A 13,903-nucleotide genomic window follows, 5' to 3' on the forward strand; every position below is an offset into this window, starting at 1 on the left:
TGCTGCTGCTGCTGCGGTTGGCACAGCGAGCGATGAGGACGCACCGCGTGGCGGCTGTGTGTACACGTCGCAACGTTTATTCACGGTTCCATTTGACATTCTACGAGAGCATGATGGTGCTCAGAACCAACAACGTAGGCTTTATTTATAAGCTGAATGTGGGGGGGGGGGGGGGTGGGCGGGGGGGGATAGGAGGGAGTGGGGCTTTAACGCACAGTGAGAGCGAGCAAGGTCTTCATTCATGATCTGAGATCGGCAAAGGAACACACAACGGAGTTACGCTGAAAACACACTGCTGCTGCTACTCTGAAAAATACTGCTGCCACCACAATGGGAAATGGTTGTAGATCCCAGGAGACCAAAGTGATGTGGTGCTAATGGGCACTGCGACCATGCATGGGAGATAAGAGACGGGATTAGGGCTTTGTTCCAGAGCACAGCAGCTCCCAGATGTTGAAGCATGATAACTGTACCAAGCCACTGGCCTTAACATTGCACTTGATCCACAGGCTTCCCTGTAGCGTTTACCTAGGGCGACAATTCAATCGAGGCCTATGACTAAGCCTAGGGGTCTAGTTCTTTATTCAGGTATTGTCTCCGTGCCTCCGTATTAGCACTGGGGACGTGTAGTATGGTAGCGCTACAGCAAAAGTTAGTGTTATTGATGTTAGTTGTGAGAGAAGCTACAGTCGGCTATGATTAGTGTCATGGGCAGTGCTATATTTTGAGTAGGGGCTAGCTATGGTTCTATTAAGCCTGTGGATAGGGATAGAGCTGTTTGTTGTATGGGTCAGGTCTAGTGTCTGGCTTGGGTTCATGGCTCGGGCTAGCTAGAGGGTTTGTGTCCGGGCTACGGTTCTGATATAGGCCATATGGCTTGGGCCAGGCTACGAGTTGACTATTGACTATGGGTTAGGGCTCGAGCGAATGGTGTCGGCTACGGGTGGAGCTATGCGATTGCCGTGGTTCCGGCCTGGGTGGCGGTGTCGCGTTCCATCCGTCACGGCGGCGCCTATGTTCAGTAACTCTCGTGTGGAGGCGCCACCTCGTCCTCCTCCGCCTCGTCCTCCTCGTAGTCCTCCTCGAACTCGCCCTCCTCCTCCTCGGCCGTGGCGTCCTGGTACTGCTGGTACTCGGAGACGAGGTCGTTCATGTTGCTCTCCGCCTCGGTGAACTCCATCTCGTCCATGCCCTCGCCCGTGTACCAGTGCAGGAAGGCCTTGCGGCGGAACATGGCCGTGAACTGCTCGGAGATTCGCTTGAACAGCTCCTGGGGAGGGGAGGGACGAGGCCGGAGGAGAGCTAGATGGGGTCGCTTGGCAACCGCGGGGGTCGCTTGGCAACCGTGGGGGTCGCTTGGCAACCGTGGGGGTCGCTTGACAACCGTGGCGGTCGCTTGGCAACCGTGAGGGTCGCTTGGCAACCGTGGGGGTCGCTTGGCAACCGTGGCGTTCGACGCGGCGGCGCCACGCGGAGCCGTCCCGACGCTCGGGTGGAGCCCAGAGAGAGAGACGCGTAGAGGGACACTGAGGGACAAGTACAGGGAGAAGTAGAGAGAGAGAGAGACGCATAGAGAGCACTACGGAGGAAGAGGCAAGCAGTGAGAGACACGTACACAGGGACAGGCAGACACACACGAAGAAAGGAAAGAGACGGCAAGACAAAGATGATACGAAGCGCTAGACGCGGAGGAAACGGACTAAAGAGGCAGAGAGAAATATAAGTGCTTCAAGATGCTCTTGAATGGCTCCTGCCAATGACGGAGGGGGGGGGGGGGACTGAGGAGCAGGGGGGCATGCAGAGGGACATTAGACACAGAGACAAACGCAAGCATACGGCGAGACAGAGACGTAGAATGAGAGACACAGGGACAGAGTGGGGCACAAAGGGACAGAGAAACACGGAGAGAGACATTTAGAGCAGTTCAGCTGGTATTTCAACTTTCAGGAGCCTTGCAACTTTTAATATATATTCCACTATCAATATGAGAATCTCCGGTTCATCATCAGCATCATTCTCACATCTGCGATTAGTACGGTTGGCTACGTACGGTGCTAAAGAAGTTCAACGTACTCTGTTGTTTTTATCATCTCGTCGCAAGCTTTTTTAAACTTGTTTTTGGCCAGGACTAGAAATCTTCTCGTAAAGACGAGTCTGTTCTAGCCTCCTGAACTAAACTCAGATGGCACCCTGCGTATTCGATTTGCAAGATCACTAAAGTGTGTGTGGGGGGGGGGGAAGGACATTGTAGCTCTTGTGAACCTTACTGAAGTGCCTCACAACCACAAGGTGAAATCACAACAATGAAGAACGCTCAGGCAAGGACACAATATAGCCGGTGCCCAAGACGGCGGCGCAGATGCTCGTTCTGACGGTGAATAATGAGGGGAAATGGATGATTAATGCTTGGCATGGCCACTGATGAGCAGCGGAGGATGCAGGCTAAATTAAAAAGAGCAAAGGCACAGCATCGCGAGAGAGACTTCATCAGGGTAAGAATAGCACATCGGTAGAAGCACGCAAAGGAAACGTAAGAGAGGGGGGGGGGGGGTGACAAGCAAGATATTGTTCAATCTTGATTGAAAGCTTTCGCCACTGCAGGAATTTATCCCCTTTGGGTCTTTTGGTAAAGTCACGTAGATAAAAAAAATAATAGATCATGACGTTTCGATCGCAGCACAGGCAATCGTCTTCAGGTGACTCTACCGTACTCACCTGAAGTCTACCGTACTCACCTGAAGACGATTGCCTGCGTTGCGATCGAAACGTCGTGATCTATTATTTGTCTATCTACGTGACTTCACCGAAAGACCCAACGAGTGTGATATTGTTCCTCACAGCGGTCGCTACCGCGCCCTTTGCAGGGATGCATCGATTTGACGCAGATTCAGATACCGCACGTGCTGCAACAACAACGACGGCCCACCATGCCAACCACGTCACAATCGACTCTGCTTGTTTCTGCATTGAAGGGACAAACACGTGACGCACGGTCACCGCCTCTGCCGTACACATGGCTAAGAAGCGTGTCATAGTTTGTGTAAAGTCGCGCTCCGTTGGCACGCGAGAAGCTCCTCTGGCATTATCGACAGAGTCGCGGTCTTAACAGCGATGAGGAGAGAGACTACAGCGATGAGCGAGTACGGAGCTGTGCAACACAGTGGTCTGTGGCCGATGACAAGGAGGGGTTGGAGGGCCGGACAATGCGTCGCAAAGTCACCGTCGCTACCTGGATGGCCGTGCTGTTCCCGATGAACGTGACGGACATGCTGAGGCCGCGCGGCGGGATGTCGCACACGGCCGTCTTCACGTTGTTGGGGATCCAGTCGGTGAAGTAGCTGCTGTTCTTGGTCTGCGCGCTCAGCATCTGCTCGTCGATCTCCTTCATGGACATGCGGCCGCGGAAGATGGCGGCCACCGTGAGGTAGCGGCCGTGCCGCGGGTCGCACGCCGCCATCATGTTCTTGGCGTCGAACATCTGCTGGGTGAGCTCGGGCACGGTGAGCGCTCGGTACTGCTGCGAGCCACGGCTGGTGAGCGGCGCGAAGCCCGGCATGAAGAAGTGCAGGCGCGGGAAGGGCACCATGTTGACGGCGAGCTTGCGCAGGTCGGCGTTGAGCTGGCCCGGGAAGCGCAGGCAGGTGGTGACGCCGCTCATGGTGGCCGACACCAGGTGGTTGAGGTCGGCGTACGCCGGGTTGGCCAGCTTGAGGGTGCGGAAGCAGATGTCGTAGAGCGCCTCGTTGTCGATGCAGTACGTCTCGTCCGTGTTCTCCACCAGCTGGTGCACCGACAGCGTCGCGTTGTACGGCTCCACCACCGTGTCAGATACCTGCGGGGTGGCACGGCATCCATCGAGTGTGGGGGGGGGGGGGGGGGAGGTTCGTCGTGGAGTCCTGGGGGTCGGGGTTAGAGTCGTGCGGGCACTGGGGTTATCGTTCGAGTTTCAGCCAATGTTGTCGTTGTTGTTAGGGCCCCGACCCCAGAGCCTCTCGCCTCCGGCAGCGTACGTGGTGGTCACGGAGTAGTCTGTGTCAGTGCGAGTGTCAGGCACAGTACTTGGGGTACGGCTAATGCTCGTGTCACTGATAGCAGTCCCCCGGTGTCTCCTCGCCTTGCCCGAGGAGAAGACGTGAGTAGCAGCGTCAGATCGTGTCCACTACCACAGTCCTCCACTACCACAGTCATCTACTACCACAGTCCTCCACTACCACAGTCCTCCACTACCACAGTCCTCCAGTACCACAGTCATCTACTACCACAGTCCTCCAGGACCACAGTCCTCCACTACCACAGTCCTCCACTACCACAGTCCTCCACTACCACAGTCATCTACTACCACAGTCCTCCAGTATTATAGTCCTCCAGTACCACAGTCCTCCAGTACCACAGTCCTCCAGTACCACAGTCCTTCAGTACCACAGTCCTCCAGTATTATAGTCCTTCAGTACCACAGTCCTCCAGTACCACAGTCCTCCACTACCACAGGCCTCCAGTATTATAGTCTTCCAGTACCACAGTCCTCCAGTACCACAGTCCTCCAGTACCACAGTCCTTCAGTACCACAGTCCTCCAGTACCACAGTCCTCCACTACCACAGTCCTCCAGTATTATAGTCCTCCAGTACCACAGTCCTCCAGTACCACAGTCCTCCAGTACCACAGTCCTTCAGTACCACAGTCCTCCAGTACCACAGTCCTCCAGTACCACAGTCCTTCAGTACCACAGTCCTCCAGTACCACAGTCCTCCACTACCACAGTCCTCCAGTATTATAGTCCTCCAGTACCACAGTCCTCCAGTACCACAGTCCTCCAGTACCACAGTCCTTCAGTACCACAGTCCTCCAGTACCACAGTCCTCCACTACCACAGTCCTCCAGTATTATAGTCCTCCAGTACCACAGTCCTCCAGTACCACAGTCCTCCAGTACCACAGTCCTTCAGTACCACAGTCCTCCAGTACCACAGTCCTCCACTACCACAGTCCTCCAGTATTATAGTCCTCCACTACCACAGTCCTCCACTACCACAGTCCTTCAGTACCACAGTCCTTCAGTACCACAGTCCTTCAGTACCATAGTCCTCCACTACCACAGTCCTCCAGTACCACAGTCCTTCAGCACCACAGTCCTCCACTACCACAGTCCTTCAGTACCACAGTCCTCCACTACCACAGTCCTCCAGTATTATAGTCCTCCAGTACCACAGTCATCTACTACCACAGTCCTCCGCTACAACAGTCCTCCAGTACCACAGTCCTCCAGTACCACAGCCCGCGAGCGCCACAGTCCAATAGTCTTACATCTAGAGCCCCCTCACCGTGGGGGAGGGCGCCACGCTGAAGGATGTTCATGATGCGGTCGGGGTTATAGTACCGGTACTATAGTCCTCCACCTCGTCGTTCTCTCCTCTCACCTTGGGGGAGGGCACCACGCTGAAGGTGTTCATGATTCGGTCGGGGTTAGAGTACCAGTAACTAAAGCACTCGGTCTCACCTTGGGGGAGGGCACCACACTGAAGGTGTTCATGATGCGGTCGGGGTACTCCTCGCGGATCTTGCTAATGAGCAGGGTGCCCATGCCCGAGCCGGTGCCCCCGCCCAGCGAGTGCGTCAGCTGGAAGCCCTGCAGGCAGTCGCAGTTCTCCGCCTCCTTGCGCACCACGTCCAGCACCGAGTCCACCAGCTCGGCGCCCTCCGTGTAGTGGCCCTTGGCCCAGTTGTTACCCGCGCCGCTCTGGCCTGCGGGGCACAAGGCCATCGCGCCGATGAGCAGCAACGGCCCGGGGACCCGAGTTGCCGACTCTCGCCAACTCCAATGTGGGAGAGCTGCTAGGTGAATACCAGGTGAATGCCAGGTGAATGCCAGGTGAATACCAGGTGAATGCCAGGTGAATGCCAGGTGTCGCAGGCCTGATCCAGTGACGTAACCTGATGGGCATGGGACCCTGTGCAAGGAATTAATGGAATGGCTACCCCAATCCAATGTCCTTCCTCTGGCCCAGCCCCTGGATCCCTCCGGCCTTTGGGCGTCGGTTGCACACAGGGCCACTGACTTGGGCTGTGCGGTGGGTGAGAGAAGGTAGTACAGCAATGGATTCTTTAATCTATCTGTGAGGATCTTGAGGCGTTATCCCCTTATGTGTGCGGTGGGTTTTACCTTGGTCCGTATTCCGTTTTCATCCAACAAAATACTCAATTATGGAAATTGTCAAAACAGGATCCTCTTGAAAAGGCGTCTTTGAGACTTGGTGAGGCTTTCCTGAGTCAAATTATTATTATTGTTGTTACACAAGTGGGCAGCACCTTGTCTTACAGGCAAGTGCACCCATTTGTAGGAGCCCACACTATCATTCGAGTCCTGTGTGGCCTCTGCACATTTGTAGACCAGACATCGATATCTCGGCGTTTTTTGAGTCTCATAAGCAGTCTGATCTCTTACTAATGTCTACAGGTTGCCCGACGTTACGTGCATGAGCCCTCCACGAACACGGTGGCACCCATTCAGCACAGCAGTTGGATGAGCGCAGTGGTTACGTTTGCCGATTTGTTGTCGACATTTTCAAGTAAAATTTTTATTTAAAGCTTTCGTGACTGCAGGGATTCATATTCTTGGTTCTTTCGGTAAAGTCACGTAGAAGGAAAACAATAAAATGATAAAAATATAAAACAATACAATTCTCACGACGTTTCGACTGCAACACAAGCAATCATCATCAGGTGTGAAATCCACAGCAAGACAATTTTATTATTTTGTTTCCCTTCTACGTGACTTTACCGAAAGAACCAAGAATATTTTCAAAGTAAGTTTTTGCTGGTAGCCAAAACAGATCCTTTGGCCCGTTCCCTTCATCGTCACCTTCATCGTCACCCGGCTTACCGAACACGAAGTTGTCCGGGCGGAACATATGGCCCAGGGGCCCCGAGCGGACCGCGTCCATGGTGCCCGGCTCTAGGTCCACCATGATCGCCCTCGGCACGAACTTGCCACCTGCGCGAGCGGGAGGGACGCAGCCCCCGGCGGTCAGCCCGGTAAACAACCAAGCCTACTGCGGTGAGCGCCGAAACTGACGCAACAGGTACGGTTCTTGGTCGGCGACGGAGCGATGGTGGGGTCACCACGTACTGAGAAATCAGGCCCAGGCATTCGACGGAACGTTCGAGTTTCGTTTCTCTTTAGTGTTCATATTTTGTCTTACTGATCGTTCATCATAGAGGGGTTTTTTGGGTTAAAAAGAAAACCTCTCATGGATGATATTGGTCGCGAAAGCCTACGTGTCAAACGTATCGATCGTTGTTGATGGTGTTTTTTAAAGTGAACAAACGGTGAAAAATGGCCCCGGGCAAAGTGCCGCAGGTGGCGTTTGACGAGGAGGAGTCCAGAGGCGGGGTTAGGATTAAGATCAGTGGGAGGGCAAGTACCAGTGTCTTGTTTGCTAATATGGGGCAGGTTTAGGGTCTATGGGAGACTTAGCACTCGTTAATGGTCGGCTAGTCGGCATTGTCAGTGGTAGTCCTAATGCCAGTTGGCTATTTGGTTAGGGCTGGACTCTATTTGGCTATCCTGCTCTGCCCACAAACTGCTCCCTGCCCCACCACTCCTTCCCATGGCAATGCATTTTGCCGTTTCAGATTTTGGCCGATTTTCAGTTCTGGAGTTTGCGGAGCCATTTTCCCTCCTGGGTCACAAGCATCTGACAAGCACTGCACACCGCTGTCTCAACACTGTTGCTACTGCTGCTGCTGCTAGTGGTGGTGACACTGCTGCAGGCAATGTTAGCTGTGCTCGTGGTGGTAGCGGTGATAATGATGGTTGTGTGAATGATGGTGGTGTTATTCATAATTTAAGTGATGCTCTTGCTGGTCATTGTGGTGCCGTTGATAGTTAGATTGCTGGTAATGGTGCAAAACGCTGGTTCTGATGATAGTGGTACGCATCATTCTTGTGCTGGTGATGTGATGCTGGTGATGTGATACTGATGATGAAGCTAATGGCGCTCATCCTAGCGATGGCGGTACTGTTGCTATTGTGGTACTGGTCGCGATAGTGATGGCCAATCATAGTTTTAGAACCGTCGATGTTGTGTGGGGAAAATCTTCAAGCCCCGTGGGATTGTAGCTCGGGCAGCTCCATACCCTGCAACCCTTACGGGTCTCCATGCAGAGCCGTGGCCTCACTGTTGGGGTCCTTGGGCAGGAGTGGGGAACCTGTGGCCTGACCAGCCGCACGAGGCCTACCACTGTGAAACAGCGAGCAAACAATCATTTACCTGTCACCGCAAGCACCTCGGCAGCACTAATCGCCTACTGGAGGAGAATATTTTCTACTGTGCGCTTTAGAAGCACGACGGGCCCTCAGTATGTTGCCCATCATCATCACCATCATCAGATAATGGCCGAGGTGTGTGTGAGTGTGCCTTTTTGTGTGGTTGCCCGCCATAGTTATCTGAAAGCCCGCTCCAGCCCTCGGGAGGGAAAAGGTTCCCGTCCCCAGCGTAAGTCATCGTGCGAGGGGCGCCCGGTGTCTCGGTCGTCATCTCGTTAGCCCGAACCCATGATACCGAGCTGCCCGTTCGCAGTTGGCACTCGGGTTGCCACCGGATTTGAGTTTGACCCGGACCATCCCAAGCACCTGTGCATCGAATGGCAGGAACTGTCAAGCCCGGATTGCCCCGATAACGCCCTGGGTTTTTTAGGACGCTGCACAGTTTTGATAGAGACCCAGGCCCGACCGAGAGACGTGTCCCGGGGTTTGATCTCCAGTGGCGAGAGGGCGACGACCCTGGCCACATGTGTGGTGGGTTGGGGGGCAGTGGGGGACACGGTGGGGCCCCGGGGTGTCGAGGGAGCGCACTCGTCGCCTCGCTGTAGTAGACGTTGATCCTCTCCATCTGCAGCCGCGCGTTGTATCCGCGGTAGGAGCCCGTCCTGTCGATGCCATGCTCCTCGCTGATCACCTCCCAGAACTGCAACGACAGAGCGCGGTCGCAAAGCCGCCCCCCGGTTTGACCGCACGTGGTGAGGTATTGTCAAACAGCCCCCTCCTCGCCCACCACGATCGTGCGCAAGCGATGGCGAAGCCCCCCCCCCCCCCCCTACCTCTCATCCATCACTGGATTGAACAGAAATGGCTGTGCGTATAATAAGACAATGACAAAGATCCCCCGTATAGCCTTCGCAGACTTCTTGGGACAAGTGGCGCTGTTTGCAAGCACTTATGAAGGCGCACGAAGGGTTGTGTTGTGGCCAACGCCCACCGCTGGCCGCCTTTGTCTCCCCGTCGCTGATGTTTAAACGCCGCACCGGGTACCCTTTAAAGGTAGTGAGAAGCGAAGTGCGCTAACCGCTGTGCCACCGATCCAATGCGAATGCTGCGCAAACGGAGAGGCATGCGGAACAGAGAGAGAGAGGGGCTACACTACGCAGATAATAAAAGGCAGACATTCGCTGCATGAATACAATGCAGACAGAGGGGGGACTACATGCTCGCCGCGCCGCATTCACCAGCCCTGATACATCGGGGCGTTCTCTTGCTCTTGACCCACACCCACTGTGATGCATCACCACTGTGATACATCACCATAGTGATACATCACCATAGTGATACATCACCATAGTGATACATCACCATAGTGATACATCACCACAGTGATACATCACCACAGTGATACATCACCATAGTGATACATCACCACAGTGATACATCACCACAGTGATACATCACCATAGTGATACATCACCACAGTGATACATCACCACTGTGATATATCACCATAGTGATACATCACCACAGTGATACATCACCACAGTGATACATCACCACAGTGATACATCACTCCTGTGATACATCACCACAGTGATACATCACCATAGTGATACATCGCCATAGTAATACATCACAGTGATACATCACCATAGTGATACATCACTCCTGTGATACATCACCATAGTGATACATCACCACAGTGATACGTCACCACAGTGATACATCATCACAGTGATACATCATCACAGTGATACATCACCACAGTGATACATCACAGTGATACATCACCACAGTGATACATCACCATAGTGATACATCACCATAGTGATACATCACCACAGTGATACATCACCATAGTGACACATCACAGTGATACATCACCATAGTGATACATCATAGTGATACATCACCACAGTGATACATCACCATAATAATACATCACCACAGTGATACATCACCACAGTGATACATCACCATAATAATACATCACCACAGTGATACATCACCATAGTGACACATCACAGTGATACATCACCATAGTGATACATCACCACAGTGATACATCACCACAGTGATACATCACCATAGTGATACATCACCACAGTGATACATCACCACAGTGATACATCACCATAATAATACATCACCACAGTGATACATCACCACAGTGATACATCACCATAATAATACATCACCACAGTGATACATCACCATAGTGACACATCACAGTGATACATCACCATAGTGATACATCACCACAGTGATACATCACCACAGTGATACATCACCATAGTGATACATCACCACAGTGATACATCACCACAGTGATACATCACCATAGTGATACATCACCACAGTGATACATCACCATCACAGTGACACACCATCACAGTGATACATCACCATAGTGACACACCATCACAGTGATGCATCACCATAGTGATTCATCACCATAGTGATACATCACCACAGTGATACATCACCACAGTGATACATCACCATAGTGTTTCATCACCATAGTGATACCTCACCACTGTGATACATCACCATCACAGTGACACACCATCGCAGTGACACACCATCACAGTGATACATCACCATAGTGACACACCATCACAGTGATACATCACCATAGTGATACATCACTCCTGTAATACATCACCATAGTGATTCATCACCATAGTGATTCATCACCATAGTGACACACCATCACAGTGATACATCACCATCACAGTGACACACCATCACAGTGATATATCACCACAGTGATACATCACTCCTGTGATACATCACCATAGTGATTCATCACCATAGTGACACACCATCACAGAGATACATCACCATCACAGTGACACACCATCACAGTGACACACCATCACAGTGATACATCACCATAGTGATACATCACCATCACAGTGATACATCACCACAGTGATACATCACCACAGTGATACATCACCATAGTGATTCATCACCATAGTGATACATCACCATAGTGATATACCATCACAGTGATACATCACCATCACAGTGACACACCATCACAGTGACACACCATCACAGTGATACATCACCACTCTGATAGAGATCATGTTGCGAACACTGCAGCACGCATCACAACACATCCAGCACGGTCGGGTTATGCCGGACTACATGAGTCAAGATGTGCACTGCATACTGAGTCGGGCTACGTACTACACAGGAGTCGGTCGAGCCCTGCGCTCGACGAGTCGGATTGTGCGCTCGACGAGTCGGGCTACGCAGAGCACTGCGAGTCGGGCTACGCACAGGACCGCACACTCCTCTCACCTTGGACCCGACCTGGTTGCCGCACTGGCCGGCCTGCACGTGGACGATCTCGCGCATTGTACCGCCGTCACGGGGCGGGATGATGGAGTCGGGGACTCGACGGGAGAGAGAGAGAGAGAAAGAGAGAGAGAGCCCGGCCTGCGTGAGTTGAGAGGAGACGACGGTTCGGTCGCGTGCCCCGTTACGGTTGTGCGCCCGTGCGCTGCTGCCTGCCGTGCGCGGATCTGCGTGACGGCTGCGATGATGAAGATGGTGGTGATGGTGATGTGCGCCGTCTCCCCTCCTGCCGTGGTCGTCGAGCAAGAGAATCTGCGCCGATGAGCGGAGGCGGCGGGGCTGTTCACTGCAGCGCAGAGGAGGGGGAGGAGGGAGGGAGGAGGCGCTGCCAGTGATGGGGGTGTTGCGGTGGGTGATGCCCATTGCAGAGAGCGGTGATGGGGGTGTGATGCTGGTGATGGTGACGAGTGATGGTGATGATGACGAGTGATGGTGATGATGTGGTGCAATCCGGGCTGACGACCGTGATAAGTCATGCAGAGGTGGTGTTGATGATGAGATGTGCAATGCGAGGGGCGATGGTGGTGGTGATGGTAATGTGTAGTGCTGCAATGCGGCGGTGATGGCGAATGTGCAATGCGGCGGTGATGGCGATGTTTTGATGTAGGGGGCTGATTATGATGTTGACGGTGGTGGTGATTTTAGTTGATAAGAGGGGATGAACGTTGATGATTTTCGATGTTGGGGGTGATGACGATGTTTGATGTAAAGCTGTCAAGGACATTGCGTCTGTAGTTTGCATGCGCGACACTCGCACACAAAGATAAAAGATCCCCCGTGTAGCCTTAACAGACTGTAGGGGCAAGTGCTGTTAGCGAGCATCTATGAAGGCCGGAACGGCACACGAGAGGGTGGGTGGCCAGCACTACGCCCGACCGTCTTTGTCTCCCCAGTGGCGATGTTTACTACACACCGCACTAGGTACTCATTTGAGGCTGAGTCGACCTAGGGGATGCCCAGGACCGGTTCAGATAATCGTCACCGGTGTTGGCCGTGAGCGGGAATCGAACCTGGGTCGCCGGATTCATAGCGCAGCGCGCTAACCGCTACACCACCGCTCCCCACAATAGACACAACTCTAGACACACTCTGTCCCACACGCTCCGCTCCCCACAATAGACACAACTCTAGACACACGCTCACACAAGGACAAAGATTCCCCCGTGTAGCCTTTAACTGGGGCAGTCGATGCAAGTGTTGTTTGCGAGTCACTGTGAAAGCCAGCACGGCCATAACCACGCCCGGCCGCCTTTGTCTCATCAGATAGCCTCCACAGGGACGAATTCAGACCAGTGACATGCACACAGACTCACCAGAGACACTCGCCGGAGAACACACCTCCGCACGTGACACACGTGTGCAATGCACGTGCAAGTGTTACGCGTGCTCTGTGTTCACATTCAACCACGACGTTGCCCTCTGGCACACCTTACGTAATCGGCTGGTCAAGGCAGCCCAATGCCGTGACGGTGGCCAGGACATTTGTGGGTGGGTGTTGCTGCGTCGTGACTGCGCGATGACTTGGTGGGCAGCGGTGGGTGGCGCGCCGTGCTCAGAGCGCACGCTGTCCCCTGGTCCTGGCAAACCCGAGTTGACCTCCCACTTATACAACCGCATGTTCGAAGGGGTCTCGTTGCCTCCACGGTGTCGAGACAGAGGCGGGCGGGCGTGGCGCGAGATGTCAACGACCTCGCCATGCAAGGAGCTCGTGGGTTTGATCCCGACCCTGACGCCTGCTGTATGTTCGGAGTTTGCGCGTCTCTCTCGCTCCGGTTCCGCCCCCCCCCTCCTCCTCACCGCCGTCCACGTTGATAATCAACATCCAGGCGTTCAGAGAATTTGGCCGCGATGAAATTCCACACGGTAAGCGACTTCGTCGAAGCTATCATTTGTGAAAGCCAGGTCGCTTCTGAGTTGGACCTTACACCTGGTTGAATGAACTAACAAAACAGTTTTTAGTTGAGTTGTTTCGAGGTTTGCTTCGGGTTCTGCCGAGTGGCCGCTTCGACCCAGAGACGTCGGCGGTCGCGCGCAACGCCCCAGGCGGCACCGCGTGGCCTCTTCAGCCGGGCCGCCCGAGGCTTCAATTGAACCCCGACACGAGGGGAGAAAGTAACACGCCAGAGGCATGACGCAGCAGCATCGCCAAATGATTCGTTTGCGTTTAGTAGAAACGTTGTTGTTGTTGTCGTGAACGTTTATGTGTTTTTTTTTTATTTAAGCCTTGAATTGCGTATTTATTTTGTAAATGGGAGCAACCCAGAGAATGCTTC

General features: G+C 53.4%; 1 protein-coding gene across 1 annotated transcript; it reads right to left on the reverse strand.

The window, feature by feature from the left end:
* Positions 1 to 61: 61 nt before the first annotated feature.
* LOC116948606 (tubulin beta-4B chain-like) lies at positions 62 to 11,880 on the reverse strand. Its single transcript, XM_032965434.2, has 6 exons — positions 11,574 to 11,880; positions 8,853 to 8,964; positions 6,879 to 6,989; positions 5,496 to 5,740; positions 3,230 to 3,832; positions 62 to 1,270 (listed from the first exon to the last, which is right to left on the reverse strand). The coding sequence occupies exons 1-6, from the start codon at positions 11,628 to 11,630 to the stop codon at positions 1,019 to 1,021; spliced, it is 1,380 nt and encodes a 459-aa protein (XP_032821325.1). The 5' UTR covers positions 11,631 to 11,880; the 3' UTR covers positions 62 to 1,018.
* Between the last annotated feature and the right edge of the window lie 2,023 nt (positions 11,881 to 13,903).

Source organism: Petromyzon marinus, chromosome 34, assembly GCF_048934315.1.
Source record: "Petromyzon marinus isolate PM22_M1 ecotype Great Lakes invasive population chromosome 34, UKy_Petmar_22M1.pri1.0, whole genome shotgun sequence".
NCBI classification, from domain to species: domain Eukaryota; kingdom Metazoa; phylum Chordata; class Hyperoartia; order Petromyzontiformes; family Petromyzontidae; genus Petromyzon; species Petromyzon marinus.

Excerpts from the sequence above, each read along its gene's own strand:
- LOC116948606 (XM_032965434.2), bottom strand. The coding sequence starts at position 11,630 with ATGCGCGAGATCGTCCACGTGCAGGCCGGCCAGTGCGGCAACCAGGTC. Across the intron at positions 6,990-8,852 it reads CTACTACAGCGAGGCGACGA|GTGGCAAGTTCGTGCCGAGG; the intron begins GTGCGCTCCCTC and ends CCGCTCGCGCAG. Across the intron at positions 5,741-6,878 it reads CCCGGACAACTTCGTGTTCG|GCCAGAGCGGCGCGGGTAAC; the intron begins GTAAGCCGGGTG and ends TGTGCCCCGCAG.